This window comes from Chinchilla lanigera, unplaced genomic scaffold (genome assembly GCF_000276665.1).
Source record: "Chinchilla lanigera isolate Chin_1 unplaced genomic scaffold, ChiLan1.0 scaffold00012, whole genome shotgun sequence".
NCBI classification, from domain to species: Eukaryota; Metazoa; Chordata; class Mammalia; order Rodentia; family Chinchillidae; genus Chinchilla; species Chinchilla lanigera.
This window is the reverse complement of record NW_004955413.1, coordinates 29,764,684-29,788,767: the sequence shown is the minus strand read 5'-3', so window position 1 is coordinate 29,788,767 and position 24,084 is coordinate 29,764,684. Positions and strand designations below refer to the sequence as shown.

Below are 24,084 nucleotides of genomic sequence, written 5' to 3'. Positions count from 1 at the left end.
GGATGCGAGCAGGCGCGCTCGCGACGCCCCCTGGTGGTGGACATCGCCAAGGCGGAGCGCAACCACGCTCTCTGGGCTGGCGTTGGGTTTGCTTTGCAATCCGGGCGGAGGGTGTGTGCCTGATCTTCCTTCGTGTGTTTCCCTCTAAACAAGCAGCCTAATGCCCTCTGCAGTCAGTGCCTCAGATCGGACAAAGACAGAGGCCTCTCGGCGGGCCCACAGGGGGAGGGGAAGCGTACTTTTCCTGGAACAGTGATTGCAGTAAGAGCGAGGGGATGGGGAACAAGTCTGGTATCACAAAGGAAACACGGTAGGATCCTTCCGCACACCTGGCACTTGCTTCCTTTGTGTCGTCCTCGGCAGGTGCGGAGGTTATCTTGGGTCGGGAGCGCTGGGGTTAGGGCATTAGGTTCCACCCAGCCAGGAAGCCTGCAGCCTTCCACAGAAAGTCAACGTCCGCCTCGTGGCTGCGGGGCCTGTCGTTTGGTCCCCACCAAACTATTCCACAGCCCCACCGGTCCCCGACCTGGTCATTTGTGGCTGGCACCAAAGCGTCGTCTTCTCAGGGTTCGTCTGCTGCGGCACGGGTCAGCACCTCTTTTCTTTTTGAGGAGTGCTACTTCACGGTTTAGACGAGTCACCTTCTGTCTATCCGTAACGCTGCTGTGAACGTTCGTGGGTGGGTTGGAGGTAGACTAGAAGTAAAGGATAGGTAAAAAGGAGACAAGGAAATCAAACCAAAACAAATGTACTTTTACAAAGACTCCATCTTCCAGGACCCAACCGAAGTCTCCCCAGGCCAAGCACCTCTGCGCCCTCAGGTTAAATTTAGACTCCTTCCTTCCCAGCCCTTCACAGCCCAATTCCTCAGGGTACTCAAAGTCCATAAATTGGCTTCATTGCAAAATTAAAGAGCGGGAGCCTGATCCCAAGATAAAAGAGCCGCTTGAACGAATCCAAAGAATGTTCATATCACTTTTTTTTTTTTTTGAGACAGGGTCTCATTATGTAGTGCAGGCAGGCCTTGAATTCGCTTATGTAGCCCAGGCTGGCCTCTAACTCACAATGATCCTCCTGCCTCAGCCTCCCCAGTACTGGGATTACAGGTGTGCACCACCATGCCTGGCTTCATATTACCTATTTTTAAACCCTACCCGTACCTTAGAGCTGGCTAATACCCTTCTGAGGCTCTGACACCCCTTCAAGGGAAATATAAATGTTCCCAGTCCCGAGCCATCACGCATCTCATTTCTCTGAGCTCCCGCCCTCCGCTCTTCAGGGTGTCTTAAAATCTCTGCCCCATAAATCTTTCTTGTGCCTCTTACTGATGCAAACTGAAAATTATTTTTCCACAGCAAGAGTCAGTGAACCTGCACACTTACTCCACAAAAGGGCGGACTAGGATCCTTATTCTGGCCCTGGGGACTCAGAGCCGGCCTGCCGACAGGCTCGCATGGACCTTCCGGTCCTAGTGGCTCTTTCCTAGGAGTGGACCTGCTGGCTCAGTGTCCCGCGGCCTCCTTCCTCCCCGCTCTCCCGCGCTCTGCCTCCTCATTCCTGTTCTCTGCCCTGGTTTCCTCTCGCTGGTTCTTAGTGTGAACGCGGCCAGTCCTTTCTCCTGGGCCTGCATCTGAATAGTCCTGGCTTCCGAGGGTCCTTACAAGGAACAGTGCTGCCGTGACCGCCGCTGCCGTGACCGCCGCTGCCGTGGTCTGGGCACAGGAAGCACGCAGACTGTGTCCACCGCGACTCTGGAGGTGCCGCAGATGCGGCAGTCGCGGGGCCAGGCTCATGCATCTGTTGGATCCTCCACTCATCAGCTGCGCTAGGCTGGGTCAGGCTGCGTGCCCGAGGCGGGGGCCTCTCCCCGTGTCGCGGCATGGCCTCTCCTGGGGGGCAGGCGGCCTGGACACACACGTGGACTCAGCGTGACCTGGGTCTGAATCCCTGGCCTCCTGTAGTCTGTGACACCCTAGTGACCGCTCCACTTCCACTTCCTTATCTGTTGAAGCGGGTGACAAATAACCGCCTGTTTATCTCATGTATCGCTGCAAGGACTTCTTGTTACGCTGTCTTTATCTCTAACAGTGCATCAGGTAAACACCAGAACTTACTAAGGGTGGGATTTGGGGACAGGAGGGTGGAGACAAAGACGGCAGCTCTACGATCACACCCTCAAGTCCCACAGTATCCGACCCTGCGTGTTTATCTAGAACACACTCAACCCTGGGTAACTAGGGAGGCTAAAGAACCATGAACTTCAGAAGTTGCGCAAGTAAAACAGGTAGGGGAGGCCGAGAGAGACAGAGAGACCGGGGTGCCGCAGGAGAATGTGGGCGGCGGCCAGGGTAAACCCTTCCGCTACTCTGTGAGTGCTCCTTCCCACTACCCTGAACATAGAACTTGAGCTCATGGTGAAGATGAAGAACCACATGCCAGCCGGGCGGGGTGGCGCACGCCTGTAATCTGAGCATTTGGGAGGCTGAGGCAGGAGGATCCTTGCGAGTTCAAGATCAGCCTGGGCCAAAGAGTGAGCTCAAGCCCAGCTTGACCTGCAGAGCCAAACTCTGTCTCAAAAAAGCCAAAAAAAAACCAAAAAACAAAAAAACCCCAAAAAACAAAGAACCACATGCTGATGGCTTTTTCCTTCTAGGTGTTTTGTGTCTTCACTTTTTGAAATTTGTAAGCGCTATTTTTTAAGAGTATGTTTAGGTTTACAGAATGCTTGCGGGAAGATGCGGAGGTCTGTGTCCTCGCTTCCCACCAGTCTCCCTGATGAACACCGCTCATGGTTGCTATGGATGCATCCCATAGCACTGGCCCACAGTGGAGAGCAGGGCTCCCTCATGGCGGTGGACTTTCTGTGGGCTTGGACAAATGTGGGGTGACCTGTGTCCACTCCCGCAGTGTCAGGCAGAACAGTTTCCCTACCCTGAAAATCCCCTGGGCTTGGTCTGCTCCTTCCTCTCCCTCTAGCCCCTGACAAACTCTGGTCCACTTTCTGTCTCTATACTTTTCCTTTTCCAGAATGTTCTACAGCTGGAAGCCTTCTGCCTTTTCAGTTTGGCTTCTTTCCCCTAGTAACATGCATTTTAATTTCCCTCAGGTCTTTCCTTATAAGTGCTGGGTCACGCACTGATGGCGAACCTTTTAGAGCTTTCAGTGATAACAAATGGCCTGCTCGGCACGCAGGCCATAGTTCGCCACCACCCAATTCTATGGTCTGAGTGGACCACAGTTTGTTTACCCACTCACCTACAGAAGGACACCTTGGTTGCTTCCACATTTGCCAATTGAGAATAAAACTACAGTAGCGGGGCACACTGGTGCACGCCTGTAATCCCAACACTCAAGAGGCTGAAGCAGGAGGATCTTTGGGAGGCCAGCCTGGGCTACATAGTGAGTTCAAGGCCAACCTGAACTGCAATAGTGAGATGTTGTCTCAAAAAAAAAAAAAAAAAAAAAAAAATCAAATAAATGGAATAAAAGTACTTTAGATGTTCTTGTGTATGTTATTTGGGTGCATTCAAGTGACTGCTCAGTGCTATTATTTTTAACTTTTCTGAGCTGTTTGTGTCTCTCATATGCACCATGAAATGGAAAATTTTATTTATTTATTTATTTATTTATTTTTGGTCTTTTTGAGACAGGGTCTCACTATGCAGTTCAGGCTGGTCATGAGCTCACTTTGCAGCCCAGGCTGGTCTCAAAGTCAAAACGATCCTCCTGCCTCATCCTCCTGAGTGCTGGGATTACAGGCGTATGCCACCATGCCCGGCTGAAATGGAAAGTTTAAAAAGCCGGCCTGCAGAGCGGCAGACGCGGAAGCAGCACGCTGTACAGCAAAATAGTAATTGTAGACAGCGTGTTGTAGGGTATACCATGCAGGTCTCCCGGCCTTCCTGCGTGCTTAGTTTTTGTAATAAAATGTGGGGGATGAAGTTAAAAAATAAACAAAGACCCCTGGAGCGTGTTGCGGTGCGTGTGAAACCCCAGCAGGCCACGCGGAGGATAACGGAGGAGGCCCGCATGCCCCACCTGGTTCTGTCTTCCAGGGGAGAGTAAATGTCCCAGCCGCTTCCACCCTGTTTTCTTTCGGCAGGGTGGCGTCACGGCACCCAGCAGCGCGAGTGTCGAAATCGCCTGCCCACCGCGGCGCCTGCGGCTCTAGTTTAGAAACCCAAGGAATGGGTTGTGCTCACGGTCGCCAGCAGAGGGCGCCCATGAAACAAACTCATGGTAAAGCGAAGGCCCAAAGTTTTGCGTCGGGTCCTCTACTGGATTTTTTTCATTAACGCAAAGTTCAGCGGCAGAGCGGGCCTCCCTGCACGTTGGGCCCAGCGTCCCGGAGCTGTAATGCGCTGCCGGTGGCTGCAGCGGCTCCCTACCCCTGTTGCTCTGTGGCCTGTGATCGCAGGATTGCACTCCGGCTCCTGTTCAGGGACCTGCTCCTGTCCCTGCCTGTCCCACCAGGCTGTGGCGGGTCCGGGCAGGAGATCCCGGACTTGAAGAGCCCCCCACTTCTCACTGTCTCCCCCCTCAACAGCAGGAGTCTTAAGCATCGCCCTGGCTGCCCGTTACCCATCCATCCCCGCGGGCTCGGCGCAGCCTGGCTCGTTTGCCCCGGCACCGAGTTCCTATCCCCGGGTAACGGAAGCAGGCACCTCTCCGCGTGTCACCTAAAACACACTGCAGCCCTAACCCCCAGGATCCCAGCCTGCAGCCCGACTGGGAGATGGGGCCATTCCAGAGGCAATGGTTGTGCCCCCAGCAAAGTCTGGGCGTCCCTGAGGCTGAAATAAGGACCCTAACCCACCCTTTGTAGCAGGCTCTCTGACTTCCACTGCGGAAAAAGAACTTTCAGGATGCGTCAGGAAGACGCTGTGGAAAGGCTTATTTGGGATTTAGGACGCAGTCAAGAGAGAAATGAGGTACACTGGAGGGGGAGACTGGAAACATCTGTACTTCTCTTGAGGGGTGGAAGAGCCCTGGAAAAGGTGTTGGCCCATTCTACAGGTATGGGCTTTAAAAAAAGAAAATGGTAATTTGAACATTCTTTGGGGTCACTGGACCTGCTCCTTTATTTTGCTTTCTCAAGCCAATTTACAGACTTGTACTGTTCCTGAGGAATTTTCGATGTGAAGGGTTGGTAGGGAGGGAGGGAGACTAAATTTAACCAAAGAATGTTGATAGGCCCTGCCTTGGGTAAGTTCAGCTGGTTCCTGCAAGTTGCAGTCTTGTCTGTTTTGTTTTTCTTCCGGTACCGGGAATGGAACTCCCGACCTTGTGCTTGCCAGGCAGGCACTTTGCCACTGAGCTAAATCCCAAGCCCCTGCAGTCTTCTTAAAAGTAAAAAATTTTAAGGACCGGGGACACAGCTCAGCAGTGCAAGCACCTGCCTGGCAAAAGCAAGGTCCTGAGTTTGATTCTTAGCACACACGGAAAAAAAGGAAAAATTTTTAGTTATGATTTTGTTGTCTCCTTTGTACTTTTCTTTTCCCTTTTTTCTTCTTCTTGTCTTTTTGAGACAAGGTCTCACTATGCAGTTCAGGCTGGCCTTGTGCTCACGTTGTAGCCCAAGCTGGTCTGAAACTCGCAATGATCCTCCTGCCTCAGCCTCCTGAGTACTGGGATTACAGGAGTGTGCCACCATGCCCGGCTTCTACCTTTCTTTTATCCTACCTCAATTATAGTGGGCCCTGAATGACTGGTGTTCTTACAGATATACTCTTGCAGAGGGATGACCATATCAAGAGGAGGGTATGTGTGGATCAGGGGGTGACGTATGTCAAGAAACTCTCAGTGTCACCAGGAAATCCCAGTCACAGTTGCCTCCTTCAGTCTCCAGGAACTGGCCTGCTGACTCCTGATCCCAGACTTCGGCCACCAGACTGTGCCTCGCTGTGCCTGTCTGCAGCTGAAGCCAGTTGGTAGCTCTGTGATTCACAGGTGCCCCAGGAAATGAACATGCAACCCCACTTTCCCAGTAGAAACCCTTCCTGTCCCTGCTCATTTCCCAGTAGAAACCCTTCCTGCTCCTTTCCCTATTCCGGGAAACAAGGGTGAAGTTCCAGGGCCCTGGGCTCCACAGACGGACTGGGGGCGCTTGCTCCAGCCGGGCAGCAGGCTCGTGTGCTTGTGCCCAGCCAGGTGGAGTGGGTGGGCAGAGGTGGTCCCAGGAAGAGGCTCTGGGCCTCTGATCTCCGCTGGGATATGAGTCCTTCGCTTCCTTGCACCTTTAGCAGCATCTTGACAAATGTTACAGCAGGTTTTCACCTTGCTCAAAAGACAGAGGAGGGGCCAGGTTCCCTGTGGTTGGCGCAGCTCACAGGGCCTGGGCGCCCTGAGGAGGGGTCCCAGGCTGCACACACCTGGGCAGTTTCGAGGCAGAAGCTAAGCGGACATCCTCAGAGACATCTGCAGGAAGCTCAGTCTGGGCCACAGTGTGGCTGGGCCCCGAGAGTCCAGACACCCTGGTCCACCTCCGCTACCACCAGCCTCGGCCCAGGCAGGAAGTGGGCCCCTGGGTGCCTCCCCACACCTGCCCGCAACAATGGCAGCAATGCACAGAGCGCTCTGGTGAGCTCAGCCTTCAAGAGTGGCAGCATGGTTTTCCTGGTTTCCTCTGCAGGGGGACAAAGCTCCAGCAGCTCTTAGCAGTGGTAGCACAGGTGTCCTCTCAGGAAATGTGCTGGTGACAGAGGGTCAGAGCCTCCTACCCTTTGAGTCAGACCAAGGAGGTGAGCAGCAGGCCTGTCCCTGAGAGGCAGGAGCCTGGAGCCTGCAGCAAGGGCGGGGCTGGAGCAGTGGCGCCGGCGCCCCTTGGTGTGGGGGGTTGCCCTGCAGCTTCCAGGAGAGCAAGAAATACAAATCTACACTTTTTGTTGAAGCCACGGTGGCCTGGGGTCTCTGTTAGCAGTGTGTGGAGAGTGAAGCGGCTTGCGGGGCAGACCCTGGGCTCCGCAGAACGCCGCACTTCCTAGCATGGGACCGGGACAGTTGCTCTGTGTGTCTGTACTATGTGGGTGGTAAAAAGTACCGGCTGTCGTGAGAATCAAACTGGTTAATTACAAAAAATTGTTTCTCAGTACTGGGGATTGAACCAGAACCTTCGTTTGCACTGAGCTATATCCCCAGCCCACCCGGTTTCTTTTTTATACAGAGTTTCACTAAATAGTCCAGGTTGGGCTTGAATTTACAATCCTCCTGCCTCAGCTTCCCAGAGCACTGGGGTCGCAGGTGTGCACCACCAGCAGTGCAGGTAATTTTATGAACTGTTGTTAGAAATGATCTCTGCAGTGGTGCTTGTAGAGTTAGTGCTCGGTTACTGGCTCCAGCCATGGTTCTTGGAGTCCAAGTGGTACCTGGGTCCACCCACAGCGCCACTTCCCTGTAGGATGGCCCCTTGGGGCGCCCTGCCTCCCCCACGGCTGGCCTTCCCAGAGCCCAGCGGGACAGAAACACAAGGTCCCTGCGGCCTGCCCACTGCGGACAGCGACGGTTGGAGGGCACTTGCGGACCAAGGAGTGCATCTTTTAAAAGGAAAAGAGAGGAGAGGGGATGCTTTGAGGCGGCCACACTTTATTCGCAGACTGAGGGGTCATGTGCATTATCGGCTCCTTGTATTAAATTGAGCAAAATAATCTTCCGTGGGTTGATTTGCATGGATTTCATCCATATACTTTTTCCTAATAATAAAAAGAGAAAAGGATTAGCAAACCCATGTGCTTCCTAAATATTCTCTTCTTCCTAAAGGAAAAAGCCCCGGAACCCGTGGTGTTCACGCGCTGCCCTTCTGCGGCCCCTCGCCCGCCTGCGCATGCGCTCACTGCAGACGCCGCTCGGTGGCCAGGCTGAGGTTGCCGCGGTCCAGGGCTCTGCGCTGGTCACGCTGCTGCCGCTGCTGCCGCCGCTCGTCCAGCAGCTCCACGCGAGCCCTCTGCACCCGCCGCCGGTCCCAGTCCAGGTCCCGCTGGCGCGCTTCCTCCTGGAGCCGCTGCATGGACAGAGGTGACTTCATACCAATGTCGGCTTCCCGGCTTCCCGGGGACCAGATGAAACCAGGGGCGTGGGGGGAGGGCTGATGCTACTGACCCAGAGACCCCACTTAGAGACCCTCGGCCCTCGCCTGTGGTCCCCCTGCCTCCCTCCGCCCCTTCCTGTCCCATGGCCTTAGTCCTCTGCCACGGATGGGCGACTGGCTTCCTGTTTCCCCAGACAGAGCTGCCGCCCCAGGCCTAGGTGTTTCCTAAACTCAGTGGACACACGGAGGACAAGGCTCTAGTTCACTTAAAAAGCTGCTGTTTGTGGTTTTCTGCCACTTTCAGGCAAACTTGCCCTACCCAGTGCAGATGGCCAGAGGGCATCGCGCCCTCCCTGTGCCCGGCGCACCTGTGACTTCCTGTCCTCCCAGCCCTCCCTCCTCGGCCACCTTCGCACCTCTGCGGCTTAGGCCCTAAGGCCCAGGGTCATCTGTATCCCCTCTCCTTCTTCCACTCACCACGCCCAAGCCCTGAACCGATCTCAGCGCCACCACCTTCGGGACAGGCCCAGAGCCCGGCCATTCTCTGCAGCCTCCCCTCCATCCTGTACCACTGTCCCCAGAGAGCGCTCCTTCCCCAACCCCCTGGATGTCCCCGAAAGCCAGGGGGTCCTGCTGGACCTCAGTGAGCCTGCAGGCCTCTGTTCAAAGCCCTCCAGAGCTGCCACCTGGGGCACAGGAAAAGCCAGGCTTCCCTGGAGCCGGCCAGGACTCAGGCCTCCACCTCTGAGCCTGGGCGCCTGCCCTCTCCCTTCAGTGCCCCCCAGCTCCCTCTCCTCCGTACAGGCCAGGCAGGGTCCTGCCTCAGGCCTGGGCCACCTCTCTGGTCCAAGGACGCAGCCCTGACCACATCCCTCATGCCCAGCGCTGTGCAAGGGGAGCAGCGGGCAGCAGCAGGGGGCAGAGGCTGGGGGGCAGGCACCAGCTTCTCCTGGATCTGCTGCTTCTGGGCCAGGCGGATGTCCTCCAGCTGCTCCCGGCTCATGCCCTTCCAGCGGTCGGGGACCACGCGGTGCGGCCCCAAGGCGCTGGCCGCCTGCTGCGGGTTCTCGGAGAGCAGGTCCCCCCGCAGCAGGTTGGAGATCTCAGCCACGTTGTCCTCCTGCTCTTGCCTTTTCTCTTGTTTCCTCCTTCCCGCTGACTCCATGGCCTGTGCGGGAGGGGGGGGGATGCCATTGCGGGGGCACTTGGGGTGACTGTGGGGACTTCAGGGCACAGGTCGCCAACCCCAGCAGGCCCACACTGGAGGGCCGTGCTGGGCAGCAGAGGCTGGCTGGGCCGGATGGGGGTGGCCCCGGGCTGCCTGGGCACTGCTGGGCGAGTGGGCTGGGCCTGGGGTCCCTGCCTGCGGGGGTGTGTGTTGGGGTACTGACCCCGATCCCATCATCTTGGCCCCGCCTGGGACAGGGTTCTGTGGCCCTTCTAAGACTCTGGGAACCTGGGGGCATCACTGGGCTCCAGAGTGAGTCACTCCAACATCCTCTCATGCTAAAGGAAAAGGGTGACAGAAGGAGGTAGAGAAATACTGCAATATTAGGGCAGAGGCTGACACCGGCTTGGAAATGCCCCAGGCCCAAGCGGAGGTGAGGCAGAGCAGGCCGGGGCCCAGGGCTGAGCGCACAGAAACGAGGCCCCAAGATGGGGACAGGCTGGCGGGCAAGGCTCCCCGAGACAGACAGCAGCTCAGAGCTGGGCTGTGACCAGCGCCCCCGGCCCGGCGAGCCTGGACAATGTCACAGACACCCGGAGCACCCTACCCTGGCTCCTGCCCCTTCAGAAACGCCTTTGTTCTTTTCAGCGTTTTACGCCTTACTTGTACCTGTTTTCCTACTGGGTCAGTATCAGCCACGGGCCTGTGCTTGTAATCCACACGCTGATTACAGTCCGACCCCGGGTCACCTGCAGTGGGATTTCACTGTGTAAAACCCCCCGGACAAAGAGCCTCACAGCAGCCCACTTCCGGGACCCTCCTCTCTCTCAACAAAACTTTCCCACTGTTCTCCTCCTGTCCTTGATGTGTTGGCACTGGTACCCTGAGACGGGAACTCAGCCATCTAACAGGTTGGGAATTATTTCTCTGTAACAGAAGGACCATACCTCCAACTGATCAACACCATTGACAAACCCACAGCCAACGTCAGACCAAATGGGGAAAAACTGAAAGCATTCCTCCTAAAATCAGGACCATGACAAGGGTGTCAGCTGTCGCCGTGCCTGCCCGTTCAACACGGCCCTTGGAACATTAGCAAGAGCCATCAGGAATAGAGGAATAACAAGGGTTTGAGTAGGAAAGTCTTCTTCTTCAGTCAAACTATCCTCATTTGCAGATGGTATGACCCTTTACAGAGAAGATCCCAAAAACTCCACCAGAAGACTCTTAGAACTAATAAACAAATTCAGTAAAGCAGCAGGATACAAAATCAACACACAAAAATCAAGAGAATTCTGTACACCAGCAATGAGTTCACCAAGAAAGATAACAGGAAAATAATTCCATTCATAATATCTTCGAAAGGGGGCTGGGGATTTAGCTCAGCGGCACAGCGCCTACCTGGCAAGCATGAGGTTGTGAGTTCGATTCCTGGTACTGGAAAAAAAACCCAAAAAACCAAAAAAAAAAAAACAAAAAAGCTTCAAAAAACATGAAATACCTAGGAATTAATCTGACCAAGGAAATGAAAAACCTCTGTAACTACAGGGCTCTAAATAAAGAGATCAAAGAGGACATTAGAAAATGGGACGACATCCTCTGCTCTGGATAGGGAGAACCAATATTGTCAGAATGTCATTATTACAAAAATATTACATAGATTTAATGCAATTCCAATCAAAATACCAACAGCCTTTTTCATGGAACTAGAAAAAACAATGTTAAAATTTATATGGAACCTGGAGAAACCCAGAGCAGACAAAGCCACCCTGAACAAGAGCGGAGCAGCAGTCATTACAATCCTGGACTTCAAAGTATTTTACAAAGCTGTAGTGATAAAAACAGTGTGGTGATGGCACAAAAACAGACATGTTCACCAACAGACTAAACGAGAGAACGCAGAAACAGCTCCAATCCCTTCAGCTACCTGATTTTTGACAAAGGAGCCAAAAACATACCCTTGAGAAAAGACAGTCTATTTAACAACCAGTGCTAGGAAAACTGGTTCTTCACATGCAGAAGAATGAAACTACATCCATAGCTCTCACCCTGAACTCAAATCAAATCAAAATGGATCAAAGATCTAGAAATAAAAACAGCAATACTGAATCTGCTCGAAGAAATAATTATAAAGCTCTTCAAGACATAGGCAAGGAGTTTGTGAACAGAGCGCCAATTGCAAAAGGCATAATATCAAGAATCAGCAATTGAGATTGTAACAAATTCAAAAGCTCTGCTTTGCAAAGGAAACAACCAACAGAACAAAGAGACAACCTAAAGAACGGGAAAAACTTTTGCCAGCTACTCTTTGGACAGAGGACTGCTATCCGTAATACATGAAGAACTCAATAAAAAATTACTCCCCTCCAAATAAAAATGATCCAATCAAAAATGGGCAACTGAAATGAAGAGACACAGACCAGATGTACAAATGGCTAAGAAACACACGAAGAAATGCTTGGTGTCTTAGGTCATCAGAGAAATGTAAATCAAAACAACACAGACAGTCTGTCACAAGTTCAAAAAGCAGCAAATGCTGGGCAGCCGGTGGGGGGAAAACCTTCTGCATTTCTGATGGGGGTGAAAACTGGTGCAACCACTGTGGAAATCAGTACAGAGACTCCTTGAAGAACTAAAAATAGGAATTCTACTTGACCCAGATATGCTTCTTCTAGACATCTTCCCCAAAAGAGTTAAAGGCATCATATTTCAGGGGAGCATGCATACCTATGCTTATAGCAGCACAATTCACAATAGCTAAACCATGGAATCAGCCTATATGTCCATTAACAGAGGACTGGATAAAGAAGATGTGGTACTTACACACAATGGAGTAGTACTCAGCCACAAAAAAGGGTAGAGCGAAATCATTTCAAGGAAAATGAATGCATCATGGGAACATAAATGGTTTCTCTAATATGAGAGCCCCCAAATATAAGTAATGTAAAGAGCAAAAGAAAAGAAAAATTCTAGGAAACAGGGAGATGGACTCTGGAGGTAGGAAAGGAACCTGGTGAAAGAGAAGGGAAGAGGGTAAAGAGGACCACGATGCCATCTGTACACGCGTCAGTCCCCCAAGACGCATGTAATTACTATGTATCACAGACATATACTACTAAAAATTTTTAAAAAGAGTGAGTCACCACAATGGTGACTGCTGAAAGGTGGAGAGGTATCGCCACCTGAGCGGTCCTCGTGGCCTCAGCCACAGCCCCCCAAGTAGATAAATTCCTGCCAGCCACCGCTCTGGTCCCCGAGGTGGCTGTGCAGTCTGCGGCAGGTCACTGTCCCCCTCTGGGCTGCAGTTGCTTCTTGGCGAGGCTGACAGACAGATGAGGAGACATGGCCCGCGGACGGGTTCTCCGCAGGGTGGAGGGCACAGTGCTCTTCGAGGCAGTGCTCACGAGCGGCCAGCTGCGCTGTGTCATACAGCAGGTAACACAGTTAAATCGCATGACTCCCGCCTCAGGCAGGGCTGTGGGACAGAGCGACCAATGATAGCAGCAGTTGTTGCTAGGGTGAAGGACAAGGACTGTCATTTACCGAGTCCTGGTGTGGGTTAAACCCTTCTAACATGCGTGTGTTTTACCTGATGTAATGCTCACAGCCACTTTCTTTTTTTTTCTTTTTTTTTTTTTTTTTTGGTGGTACCGGGGATCGAACTCATGACCTTGCACTTGCCAGGCAGGTGCTTATGTCGCTGAGCTATATCCCCAGCCCCTCACAGCCACTTTCTGAGCAGGGGTGGCCCATCTTACGGCTGACCGTGACATCTCGCCAGGGTGCCTTCTGGGTACGTGGAAGAACTGCACTTCCTGCCCACTGGGGTGGGTATGGCCACGGCACTCACTTTGGCCAATGAAGAGCAAGCGGAGGAGGCTGTGCACTTCCGGGAGGACCAGGGTGAGGTGGACCTGGCCATGCCGCTTCCTTTTTGTGCTGCTGGAGTCCTCCACATGGGAGCTGCTCTGTTCCAGCCAGCCATGACAGACCCAGGGCCATGGGTGGGACATCAACTTTGAGCGTTAAGGCTGAGCTTCGGGGGCTATTTCTTCCCCAGGCAAGAGTTAGCTCCTGCTAACATTTACAGGTGCGCCATCTTTATCCTTATTCTACAGAAAGACTCAGGCCAGGAGTGGCTTGCCCCAGGCTAAGAAAAGGGCCTGCGCACAAACCCCAATTCCACAACACCTCTCTGGCAAAATGAGTGGCCCTCAACAAAACCTGAGGCTCCAGTGCACCCTCCCCGCTGACACGGAGTGGCCTGCCCCGAATTCTCCTTTGAGGATGGCTGTCTAGAACCTTGTCTTGATGTCCAAGCCAAATTCTAGCTAGGAGCAAAACTGCAAGAGCTAATGCGCGGCTGTAGTCAGCATGGAGGCGTCTGATAGCACTGCCTCGCCGTGCCGGGCACATGGCAGGTGCTCACTAACGTTCCAGAGGATGCATGAGTAACTCAGCCAGTGAGTGAGGTAATGCAGCTAAATATATTGGCACTGGGGTGCCCAGGAGAAGGGGCTCAATAAACATTTGTTGAGTTGATAAATGAACAACTGGCTGGCTGGCCAATGGGGGATTAACTGTCAGGAACCCCAATCTACCTGCAGTTTGCCTGGAACAAAGGCTTCCCTTTTGTGCTCCCTGTAAAAGGAAGGACGAGGACCAGATAATTTCCACCGCCCTGCAGCTTCCTGGGTGGTAACTTGGGTCTCTGGATGGTTTTCTGCCCCCGGGTCCTGGCCACTGCTGGCCGCTTGCCCACTTCGTCCCCTCCCTGCTGTTGAAAACCTACATTCCCTGGTCTGTGGCAGCTTCACCAGTGTTTTTTAGATCGCTCTCTTTAACGTGGAACATTTCTGAGCTTGTGTCTCCAATCTATTTAGCTCACAGTGTGGCACTATCACATAAACACAGGACGCGCCTTCTAAAATACACATGAATACAAGGATTGAGAGCGATGCTGTGAAATATAAATGTGAAGGAGAATTGTGGTATGTCCTTTCTGCTGTCCAAAGGACCAGGCTGCAGAGCCTCCTTTGGAGCCCACGGGTCTAGTTAACAGGTTAATCTGATAAACTAACCCAGGCCACGCTCCACTGCACTCAGGAAACGCAATTGCGTGTGAAAAGGAAGGGTGGAGAAGGTCTCATCTCCAGAAGGAATAACGACCTCGGCACCAGCTTGGAAGTGCACTGTCAGCACCGTCATCGGCACTCTCCTTAACCATCCCCCTGTCCTTGGTGAGGAAGAACTGAAAGCAGCGGTGTCAGGGCAGTGCCGGGCAGTGCCTGCCTGGGTGAGCGGTACTTTCCTCGAGGTATGGAAGGAGAAACTGAGACTTAGGAAGGTGAGCTGACCTCCCCAGCCTGAAGCTGGGTTTTTCAGGTTTTGCTCCCAGATGCAAAGCTAAGGGACACACCAGGCCAAGTCTCATGCAGCTCCATCATGGGCTCCCTTGGAGCTGGCGGTGTGACCAAGTGAATGGGCTGGGCTGGGGACCCCAGAGGGGCTGGGGGTCCCCAGAGAGTTGCTGTGTGCTCGACACACACACACACACACACACACACACACAGCCCGCCGCCAGCACTGAGCGCGCATTAGGTATACCTGGTTCTTGTTGAACTCTTTCACAGCTGCACAGCCAGCCTTCCTGGTGGTGCTTTCCAGCTTCTGTAGGTGTCTGGCTGTCTCATCAAACTTCAGCCTGGTCTGTGTGTGGTGGTCCTCTGCAAGGACACAAGCCCCAGAGTGAGTGTGCCCAGCTGAAGCACCTTCCCGGGTGTACGGAACACTTGCAGTGTGATTGTTTACATATTCTCTTGCCATGTCCTCATTTATGGGGAGGACAAGGAGGCTAATTATGAGGACCGGCCTCCAAAGGAGGTGGGAGTGTTAGAGAATTTAATTCAAGCATAGATTTTAGACCTTGGCACTCAGTGAGAGCTGAGGATCACTTCTATGGATTGGTAATGTCTGTGATAACTGGTGATGTCTGTGATGGATTGGTGATGTCTGCTAAGATCCTGGGTGGGTCAGTGCTCTGCCCCTTGCTATTCCAGCTCCAATCAGGAGGTGGCTACATCCATACAGATGAGCAGGGGCTGCTCCAGCAGACATTTACCTGTGTGCTAAGAGCTAAGCATCCCACAGTGAATGAGCTGACAGGAATCTTGTGCCCTCACTGAGCTCTGGTTATGATATGGGGCAAATACAGAAAGTACACAGTGTATCTGTGAGAAGTCGCAGAGATCGCCAGGAGTTCAGGGTCAGTCTGGGCTACCTCATGAGCTCAAGACCAGCCTAAACTACATCACAAAACCCTGTCTCGGCAGACAAGATAACAAACAAACAAAAGGCTATGGAGAAAAATAAAGTAAAGGGGACAGGGAGGGTGAGGCTTTAAAACAGGTGGGTCAGGGGAGACCTCACCGACAAGGTGACATTTTAGCCAATACCTGGCTAGGAGAAGAGTGAATCCTGTAGACATCTGGGGAAAGATGTCCCTAATGTGTTAATATTATCCCTTAATTATCGTGGACTGATCAGGCCCATAGTCTCCCAAATGAGTGGATGGCGAAAGCTTAAATAAAAGAGTTAAGTGGTATGATTTTAGGGTTCCAGGAGGGTCAAAACCCTCTAACAGAATTTAAGATTCTCTGGGGACTAAGACCAAGATCTTCTCTGGGCGGTCTGTATATATTTAGTTATCAAACAAAGGAAAGGAATATTGAAGAAAGGCAGGAATCTGAGCAGGAAGTTCAAGGACCTTGGAAGCCCACTCAAGGGCTTCTCCAAGTAAGACAGTAAGTTAATTTAGGAGAACTGTGTTATCTCCAGGAAGGTCTTCACAGCAGGAGTGAGATGCCTGCGGCTACAGTCTTTATCTAGTGAATTCAGGCTGGAGCCAGGTGTCCTCAGCTGTGGCCTTGTCCTTTGAGGCTTCACGGCTTCACCGACTACTACAGGCCTCAGTAGGGATCAGTGACTCACAGAGGTTCACTTACTATGAGTCCACCACCCATCTCCAGACAAGGGGTCTAGGCACTGGACAGACTCACTAGTAAACGTGGAAAGCCAGTTGGTTAATTTAAATCCTGCTCAGAGCCTCTAGGTAGTGGTCTCTATCATGTCCCTAAGCAGAGGGAGCAGCAGGTGCAACGGCCTTGAGGCCAAAGTGAGGCTGGCTGTGAGCCCGGCACACACACGCCCTGGCAGCAGTGCAGAGGCAGCACTGAGAGGATGGGAGCGGCGTGGGCCGTGCAGGCCACGCCGTGAAGGCCTTGTGGATCCTTGAACTCATGTGTGAAGTAAAGGTGAGTGCAGAGCTTTGAGCAAAAACTCTAACTTCACTTTCACAGACTGTTCCGCAGCTGGCCTGCGGGGAGATTACAGGGGACACGCGCGGAAGCAAAGATCATCGAGGGGCCTTCACGAGGACGCCTGAGTTGAGAGGCGATGGCAGCTTAGTCCAGAGTGGCGATGGCGGAGGCGACAGGATTAGCTGAAGTGGGAGATGACTTCCTGGGGGACTACGTGGCATGAGAGGAAGGAGTCAGGAGGACCTGGGTTGGGGACCAGAGACAAAAGAATGGCGTTGCAGTGTGGCACGGGCAGTCAGGCCTAGTGGGGACCAGAGTGTGTCACTTGCCTTGTCTGACTTTGATGTGTGCAGAAGATGCCCTGGGTAGAGCAGGTAGATGGACTTATGAATCTGGATTCAGGGAGGTGTCCGGCCCAAACCTGCAAGCCTGGGAACGACAGCCTGTGCCTGGGTTTCTACATGAGACTGCCTGAGGGATGAGTGAAGCCGACAGACCGACAGCCACAGGCAGCACTGGTGTGACTCACACCCAGAGGCTCAGAAGAGGAGCTGGGCAGGAAGAGGATACACACGGGTGTGGGGTCCTGGAGACCCCATGGCTACCTCACGGAGGAGGAAGTGACCAACGGTGCCACCTGCTGCCTCAGGCCAAGGTGAAGACTGAACACCAACCTTGGACCGGGTGACATGGAAGTCCCCGGGGAGGTCGGCCTGGGCAGCCCCAGGGGAGGCGGAGGGCGGAAGTCTGGCGGGAGTGGGCTCAAAAGAACAGGTGATCTGGGAAAACACCACGGAGAACAGAGTAGGAAGAGGAGGCTGGAAGATGGGCTGAACACGGAGACCACAATTCACCACTAGCGATGCGGGCTTGGGAGCGCAGGGAGCTGACCCCGGAGTCCTCTTCTGCCTCCAACGCAGCCCCTCACTATTCCATCACCCGCTGATCCCTGGCCCACAAGAGCAGGGACGTTGTTGTATTCCCCGCACAGATGGTGACCAGGAGGACCAGGTGCTCCTGTGAGTGCCTGTAGGAGGGGCAGCTGGTGGGGCAGGATACCGGTACCCCAGTGACAGCAGGACCTACTGGGCTGTTTCATGCCTCAGAGCCTTGGCCTGAGAGGCGCTCCGGGCCTGGGGAGTCCTGGTGATGTCACGCGACTTCCTACCCCAGCACCCAGGAGACTTGGGGTGGGGAGCTATGCATTTCTGTTCATCTTCCTGGCAGAATGGGAACATAACTCAGGCAGAGACCAATTCTGAGTGAACTGAGCTGCAGCACCCCACATGCTCAGAAAGGTTTCCCGTGGTACTAATGCACAAGTGGAGATGTCTAACTCCTGGAGCCCAGGATCTGACTTCTCTTTCCCCACATGCCAAGGCAATAACACATGGCTGTGCATATTAGAAGAACTGACAAAAATGCCCATAAAAACTGAGCATAGTGGTATAGGCCTATGTTCAGCACTTTGGGAAGCAAATCTCAAGTTTGAGCCCAGCATGGGCAATTAAGTGACTTAGTGAAACTCCGTCTCAAAATAAAATATAAAAGTGGGTGTAGGGACATAGCTGAGTGTGAAAGGCCGTGGGTTCAATTCCAAGTACCACAAAAATCCAAAACTGAGGGCCAGGGATATAGCTCAGCCCCACAACACCTGCCTGGCAAGTGCAAGTTCCTGAGTTCAATTCCCAGTACAAAAAAAAAAACCAACCTCCCCAAAAAAACCTGAAACAAACCGCAAAACTGGGGGTTGATTTATCAAAGAGACTATTAAAATCAATTCATCTCTTCTCTTTCATCACCTGCAAACTTTTGGTCAGCACGGGCTTTCTCCCATTCTCTGTGCTGTTGTAAGGACCATTCTCTCATCTGTTCTTCTTGGAATTTCTTCCTCTCCCGGAAGTTTAGGTCTTCGCCCATAAACTTCTGCATCCCTGATATTGTGTTCCGGAAATCCCTGTCTGACTGCCGGGCTGGAAGCTCTTTCCTAAGGCCTAGTGGGTCAGATAGATCAAATTCTCGGCGAGTCTCTGGATTCTGACAGTTCTGTTGGAAGTCGTTGATAGCTCGGCAGAGATACTTCCTATCTCTCTTCTCCCGGTCGTCTAATATGCACCTGATTTTGTCATTTTGCCTCAATTCAGCAGCTAGAAAAGACACAGTACATGCATAAGTTTAAGAGGAAAAATTTCTAAATAATTTAAATGATTATTAAAGTATTATAAGCCTTCCTAAAAAGTAACATAACAAGTAAAGGATTACTATCCTGAATATACAAAGACACGTCCAGTTTTAAAATCATAAACAACCTAACTAAAGTCAAAATGGATCAAAGATATAAATATTAAAACAGAAACACTAAATCTACTGGAAGAGAAAATAGGTAGAAATCTTGAAGACATAGGGGTAGGCAGAGAGTTCACGAATGAAAACCAAACAGCAGGGGAAATACTTCAAAAAATCAACAACTGAGATCTCATGTTATTGAAGTTTTTGCACATCAAAAGAAATCACCAACAGAGTAAAAAGAAAACCCACGAATTGGGAAAAAATTTTAGCCAACTGTCCACCAAACAAAGGACTTCTTTCTAGAACATATAAAGAACTAAAAAAAAAATCAAGCCCCTCAAATTCAAAGACCCAATCAAAAAACGGGCATCTGAGATCAATACACACTTCTCAGATGAAGAAATACAAATGGCATATAAATATATGAAAAAATGTTCAATATCATTGGTCATTTGAGAAATGCAAATTAAAACAACACTGAGATTCCATCTCACCCCAGTGAGAACAGCTATCAAGAAACCTACCAACAACAAATGCTGGGGGGGCTGTGGGGGAAAAGGAACCCTTCTCCACTGCTGATGGAAGTGTAGACCGGTACAACCACTATGGAAATCAGTGTGGAGATTCCCCAAAAAACTAGGATTAGAGGTACCACTTAACCCAGCTATTCCCCTCCTGGATATTTTCCCAGAAGAACTGAAAACACCATACCACAGTGATATATGTGCACCCATGTTTATAGCAGTGCAATTTGTCACAAATGCCCAACTGAGGAATGGATAAAAAATGTGTTTTTATACAATAGAGTATTACTCAGCTATAAAAAAGATAAACTCAAGGCTTTTATAGGTGAATGGATGCAACTAGAGATCATACTCATAAGTGAAGTAACTCAGACCTGCATGTGTAAACATTGTATTGTCTCCCTAGTGTAAGAACCTGAAAGAGTAAATAAAATCCAAAAGGTACATACTATGCAAGGGAAAGAAACTGCTCAAAGGGAAGGAACAACTGGGATGAGGGAAAGGAGAAAAGAAAGAATGAAAGGAAAAAAAAATGTATGTATATACAAGGATGGCTGGGATAATTATATTGCTGATTTCTATTGGTTTATTGAAAGGAACAGTTAATGCTTAGAATATTTTTCTTTTTAATTTTCTGACCAATTTTGCATGCCTATATCTGGTAATCTGAACAACTAATTTGAAGACAACAATATACAACATAGCAACCATTACTGAATTCCTAAAAAAACACAACAGGTAGTAATTGAATAAAAATATGAGAAGGATACATGGAACATTGTCTTCTAACATGTTGTCTTGGTTACTTTTCTCTCGTTGCTGAGACGAAATACCCGACGCCCAAAATGAAGGAAGGAAAGGTTTATTTAGCTCACAGTTTGTGGAGGTTTCAGTACATACGTGGCTGGCTCCGAGGCAGAAGGTAGCAAAGCAACAAGAGCAAAGCGGGGAATGGCAGCCGAACAGCAAACAGCCAGAGCAAAAGGGAGGAATGGCGGCAGGCAGCCTCTTTCCCTCTCTTACATTGTAAACAGGCTACCCCCACCTAAGGGGCATGTAGCTCTCACATAATCTTTGCCCTCCTCTTCCACAGGCTCAGGATGTATACAAAGTGAGCACCCTGGCTTCCTGCTGAGTCACTTAGCCAAACCTCTAGACTCCCCAAGTTCACACAATGTATCAACCACAACACATGTGAATTACCATTAGGTTCATCTGCAAATGAATCTGATGCACATGGACACCCATGAAGTCCTGAAATTTCTCAACAATAAATTTAGACTTGTAGAGAGATCAGGCACAAGTCAACACTTAGTAAATCTTCTTTGATGATGTCAGTGACAGAGAGCGGTGCATGTGAGCCTTCCCCTGGAATCCTTCTTTTCACTCAATTCCCTGAAGTGAGCGCCTTGATGGGCTAATGTGAAAGCCAAAGAAAAAGCCCAAAGACTAAGTAAGAGGAACATGACTTTGACAAATCCCACATAGAAAGGAAGGAAAAGAAAGATCCTAGGAGGCTATAAATTTCCCACAGAACTGGGGCACATTGTCTTTTAAAAGTTAAGAGATTTAATTGACCCAGCTGACATCCTCCATATGATGTTTTCTTAGTACTGGGCACTGTGCCAGTCACATATTTTTTGATCACATATGGCATGTGCGGCTCATGGTCAGAGTCAGGCTTAAGAGAAGCTAGGTGGGCAGTTATCCAAGGGGTAATCTGAGCAGAAAAAGGCAAGTTCTCTCACCTCCTTCCAAAATAAAAATGACCATAATAGTCTGTGACAATGCCGTAAATGTCTGAAATGTCCAAACTTTTTTTTAATTTTAAAGAGAAAAAAAGATAAACATAACAATGAAATGGAGTTTCAAAACAGGTTAGTAGGACACTTACAGTAGTTGATATATTGCCTATCGTTGTCTTCTTAGTAGTTAAAAGACTTTTTTTCAATCCTAGAGGTAGAAGTCAATATATATGGACAGTACAAAAGCTTTCTGAGAAAAGTGAGGTTCATTGCCTGATTCCAACTGTTGTTTGGATGCTGGAGTTCCTGGCCAAAAGGCAAAGAAAACCTACCATGTGCTTGGCTATTTTACAATAATGCTGCAATCTGAATCCAAATACACCCACTTACTATGAATACTTTTTGTCAAAACGAAACTGTACAGTAATATATGAATTACATATCTTGCTCCTTATAAAACTTACAGATTAACTCACTAATAATAGTTGGTGAGAAATAAGAGAAAGACTTTATTTGGGGTATGTTCCATTAGAAAGGAGTGTTTTCCAGTTTTATTACTAACAAGTGAATAAACAGACTTCTGTTTTCACAATGAAAAAAGAAATCATAAACAACCTAACCAAAAAGTGGGCAAAAAAATTGGACCAGGTAAACCTGAGTACTGGGTAAAGAAATGTGCGCATTCAATAACCGTGTGAAGGGATGATTAACCTTGCAAGATGGGAAACGTCCTATGAACTGGAGGCAAAATACTTCAAATGCACATAGTAGGATCTATTAGTGAGCATGTGGGGGAAACAGGATTTCTCATTCACTATTATTTGTGAGGAGAAATTAATTCTATTTAAAATTCTGATCTAAGACCTACAGCACCATTATTTGAGTCATGTCTATTGATGCATCAGCTCAGGGGTGGGCACCCTAGAATGTGTCCATGTGTGTTTAAGGCTTTTCCAGTTTTTAAGGAAAACATACTTTATCCTTAAATATATCTCCTATGACCTATACTAGAATTCAATAGCTGTTTTTCTTTTAAGAGAGGAAGAGTTTGCTCATTAAGTTAACTGAGAACAAGAAATTATGAAATTTTAAAAGGAAGAAAGGTATGAAAATGACCCCTTCTCCTTCCCTGTCCCCTTCTCACCCCTCTCCTCTTTGCCCTTCCTTTCATCTTTCTCTCTGTCTCTTTTCCTTTCTTCTTCCCTCCCTCCCTTCCTTCTGAGAGTGCTAGAGACTGAACCCAGCCTTATGCATGCTAAGTGGGTACTTACCACTCTGCTACATCCTAGCCCAACCACTTTGTGTATTTTTTTATATACTGTAAAGAAATGAAGACTGCAACCTAAAGACACCACCCAGCCCTGAACCCACAGAGAGGCACTCAGGAAATCCTCACCAAAGGTTTCATGCCTAGCTTTTTCCGTTGCTTCTTTTATCCTCTGGTCATGAACCTGAATATCCCAGGCTTGTGTGTCTCCCTGAGAGTGGGAAATTGAAGAAGAGTGGTTAGAGCCAGCACACGTTATGGAGTAGAGAACAATCCTCCTCATCTTGTTAGTCTTGTCCTGTTAAGGAGCTGTCTTAGAGATAGATCAGCTTAGGGATATAGATCAGCGGCACAAGCGCCTGCCTGGCAAGCTCAAGGTCCTGAGTTCCACTCCAGGTACAAAAAACCAAAAACCAAAAACCAAAAAACACCACAAGGAGCTGTCTTAGGTGCACACACAGCCTTTCCACGTGTGGATGCCTTTGCTTATAGCTGGCCCTCCAGCCTGTGCTCTCCACCTTCCCCAGAGCTCCCTCCCCCTTTCTTAGGTGACAGACACTCTTCTGTCCCTCGCAGTTCCAGTCCCTGCTGGCGGGTAGTCAGGTCTCCTCCCGCACAGCACTGACCCCACTACCTTTGCATGCTCGCCTCCTCCCTGGGCCATGCATGCTCAGGGATGCCTGATTCCTCATCCCCTGGACCTGGCTCGGACTTGCCACTAAACAGGAACTCTACGGGCATTTGTCAAGTGAATGGGCTGGAAGGAACCAGCCCCCGGCACTGTAGTAAATCTGCCTCAGAGACTGAAAGCCGTATTCTGCGTAACTTCACGTTCCTCTGCCTACTCCAGGCACGTTCTTCCCACCTCCACCTCCATGTGCTACCTGGCAGATGCGAGGCTGCTCTGTTTGGCTTGTTAAGGCTCTCCTACCTTCGGCAAAGCCATGCACCGCAGCAAAACCCGGTGCGGTACAACTCTGCCTGAATCAGAAGTTCATCCTCAGGTCTCTCCCGCAGCCCGCCCCCTCGCCCTTCCTCTTCCCCTCGGGCTGCTGGCCTCACCCCGATGATCCTGTTCCTGGCGTTGAAGACCCGCTGCTGCCTGCACAGCTCCGCATATGACCTCTTGGCGAGTTTGGCTTCCTGCTCCAGGTCCTTGGGCAGCGCTACCTTCATGGCTCTGGAAAACGACCCCAAGTTCGATGGGGTTTTCAGAACAAGCACGGTAAGACGAAAACCACAATAAAGCAAGCCGCAGCCGAGGCGAGGCTGGCTGCCTGGGATCTCGCGGACCTGCGGAGGAGCGCAGACGCGCTCCCTAGGAAACGCCAACTCTGGTTGCTAAGGAATGGCGTACGCGCGCGCCGCTGTGGTCTCGCGAGATTCGGCCGAGACTTGGCGTTCGTCTCCCGCGCTTTTCCAGCCAGCTCGTGAGAAGGCGGGCGAGGCGCGAGCGCAACCATGGGTCACTTGGAGCTGCTGCTCGTGGAGAACTTCAAATCTTGGCGGGGCCGCCAGGTCATCGGGCCCTTCAAGAGGTTTACGTGCATCATCGGCCCCAACGGCTCCGGTAACGGGCGCCGCGGCGGGGCTCGAGGCCGGCGACACCGGCCTGAGGGGATGTGGTGCCACGCGGCTGGCGACGGGCCGGGGCTTTTCCCGCGGCCCTTCGCCTCAGAGCCGAAACCCACCCCGCTGCCTCCGCCTCGTCCTCCTCCTGCGCGACCCCGGCCCGCTCCCTCTTTCGCC

At 51.0% G+C, this 24,084-nt stretch overlaps 2 protein-coding genes across 2 annotated transcripts in view; one reads left to right on the top strand and one right to left on the bottom strand.

Moving 5' to 3' along the window:
- Positions 1-7,561: 7,561 nt before the first annotated feature.
- Ribc2 (RIB43A domain with coiled-coils 2) lies at positions 7,562-23,649 on the bottom strand. The gene is made up of 7 exons (XM_005379489.2): positions 23,398-23,649; positions 22,465-22,546; positions 18,313-18,657; positions 14,799-14,917; positions 8,964-9,191; positions 7,830-7,996; positions 7,562-7,688 (listed from the first exon to the last, which is right to left on the bottom strand). Exons 1-7 carry the CDS (start codon positions 23,509-23,511, stop codon positions 7,610-7,612), a joined length of 1,134 nt encoding a protein of 377 aa, XP_005379546.1. The 5' UTR covers positions 23,512-23,649; the 3' UTR covers positions 7,562-7,609.
- Positions 23,650-23,724: 75 nt separating this feature from the next.
- The window catches only part of Smc1b (structural maintenance of chromosomes 1B), a 55,571-nt gene continuing 55,211 nt past the window's right edge, over positions 23,725-24,084 (top strand). The window contains exon 1 of the mRNA XM_005379490.1: positions 23,725-23,905. Within this exon, the coding sequence (XP_005379547.1) occupies positions 23,797-23,905 (109 nt within the window). The 5' untranslated portion in view covers positions 23,725-23,796. The remainder of the gene's footprint in view (positions 23,906-24,084) is intronic.

Excerpts from the sequence above, each read along its gene's own strand:
- Ribc2 (XM_005379489.2), bottom strand. The coding sequence starts at position 23,511 with ATGAAGGTAGCGCTGCCCAAGGACCTGGAGCAGGAAGCCAAACTCGCC. Across the intron at positions 18,658-22,464 it reads AGCTAGGCATGAAACCTTTG|CTGCTGAATTGAGGCAAAAT; the intron begins GTGAGGATTTCC and ends TGTCTTTTCTAG. Across the intron at positions 14,918-18,312 it reads TGCTGACCAAAAGTTTGCAG|AGGACCACCACACACAGACC; the intron begins GTGATGAAAGAG and ends GTGTCCTTGCAG.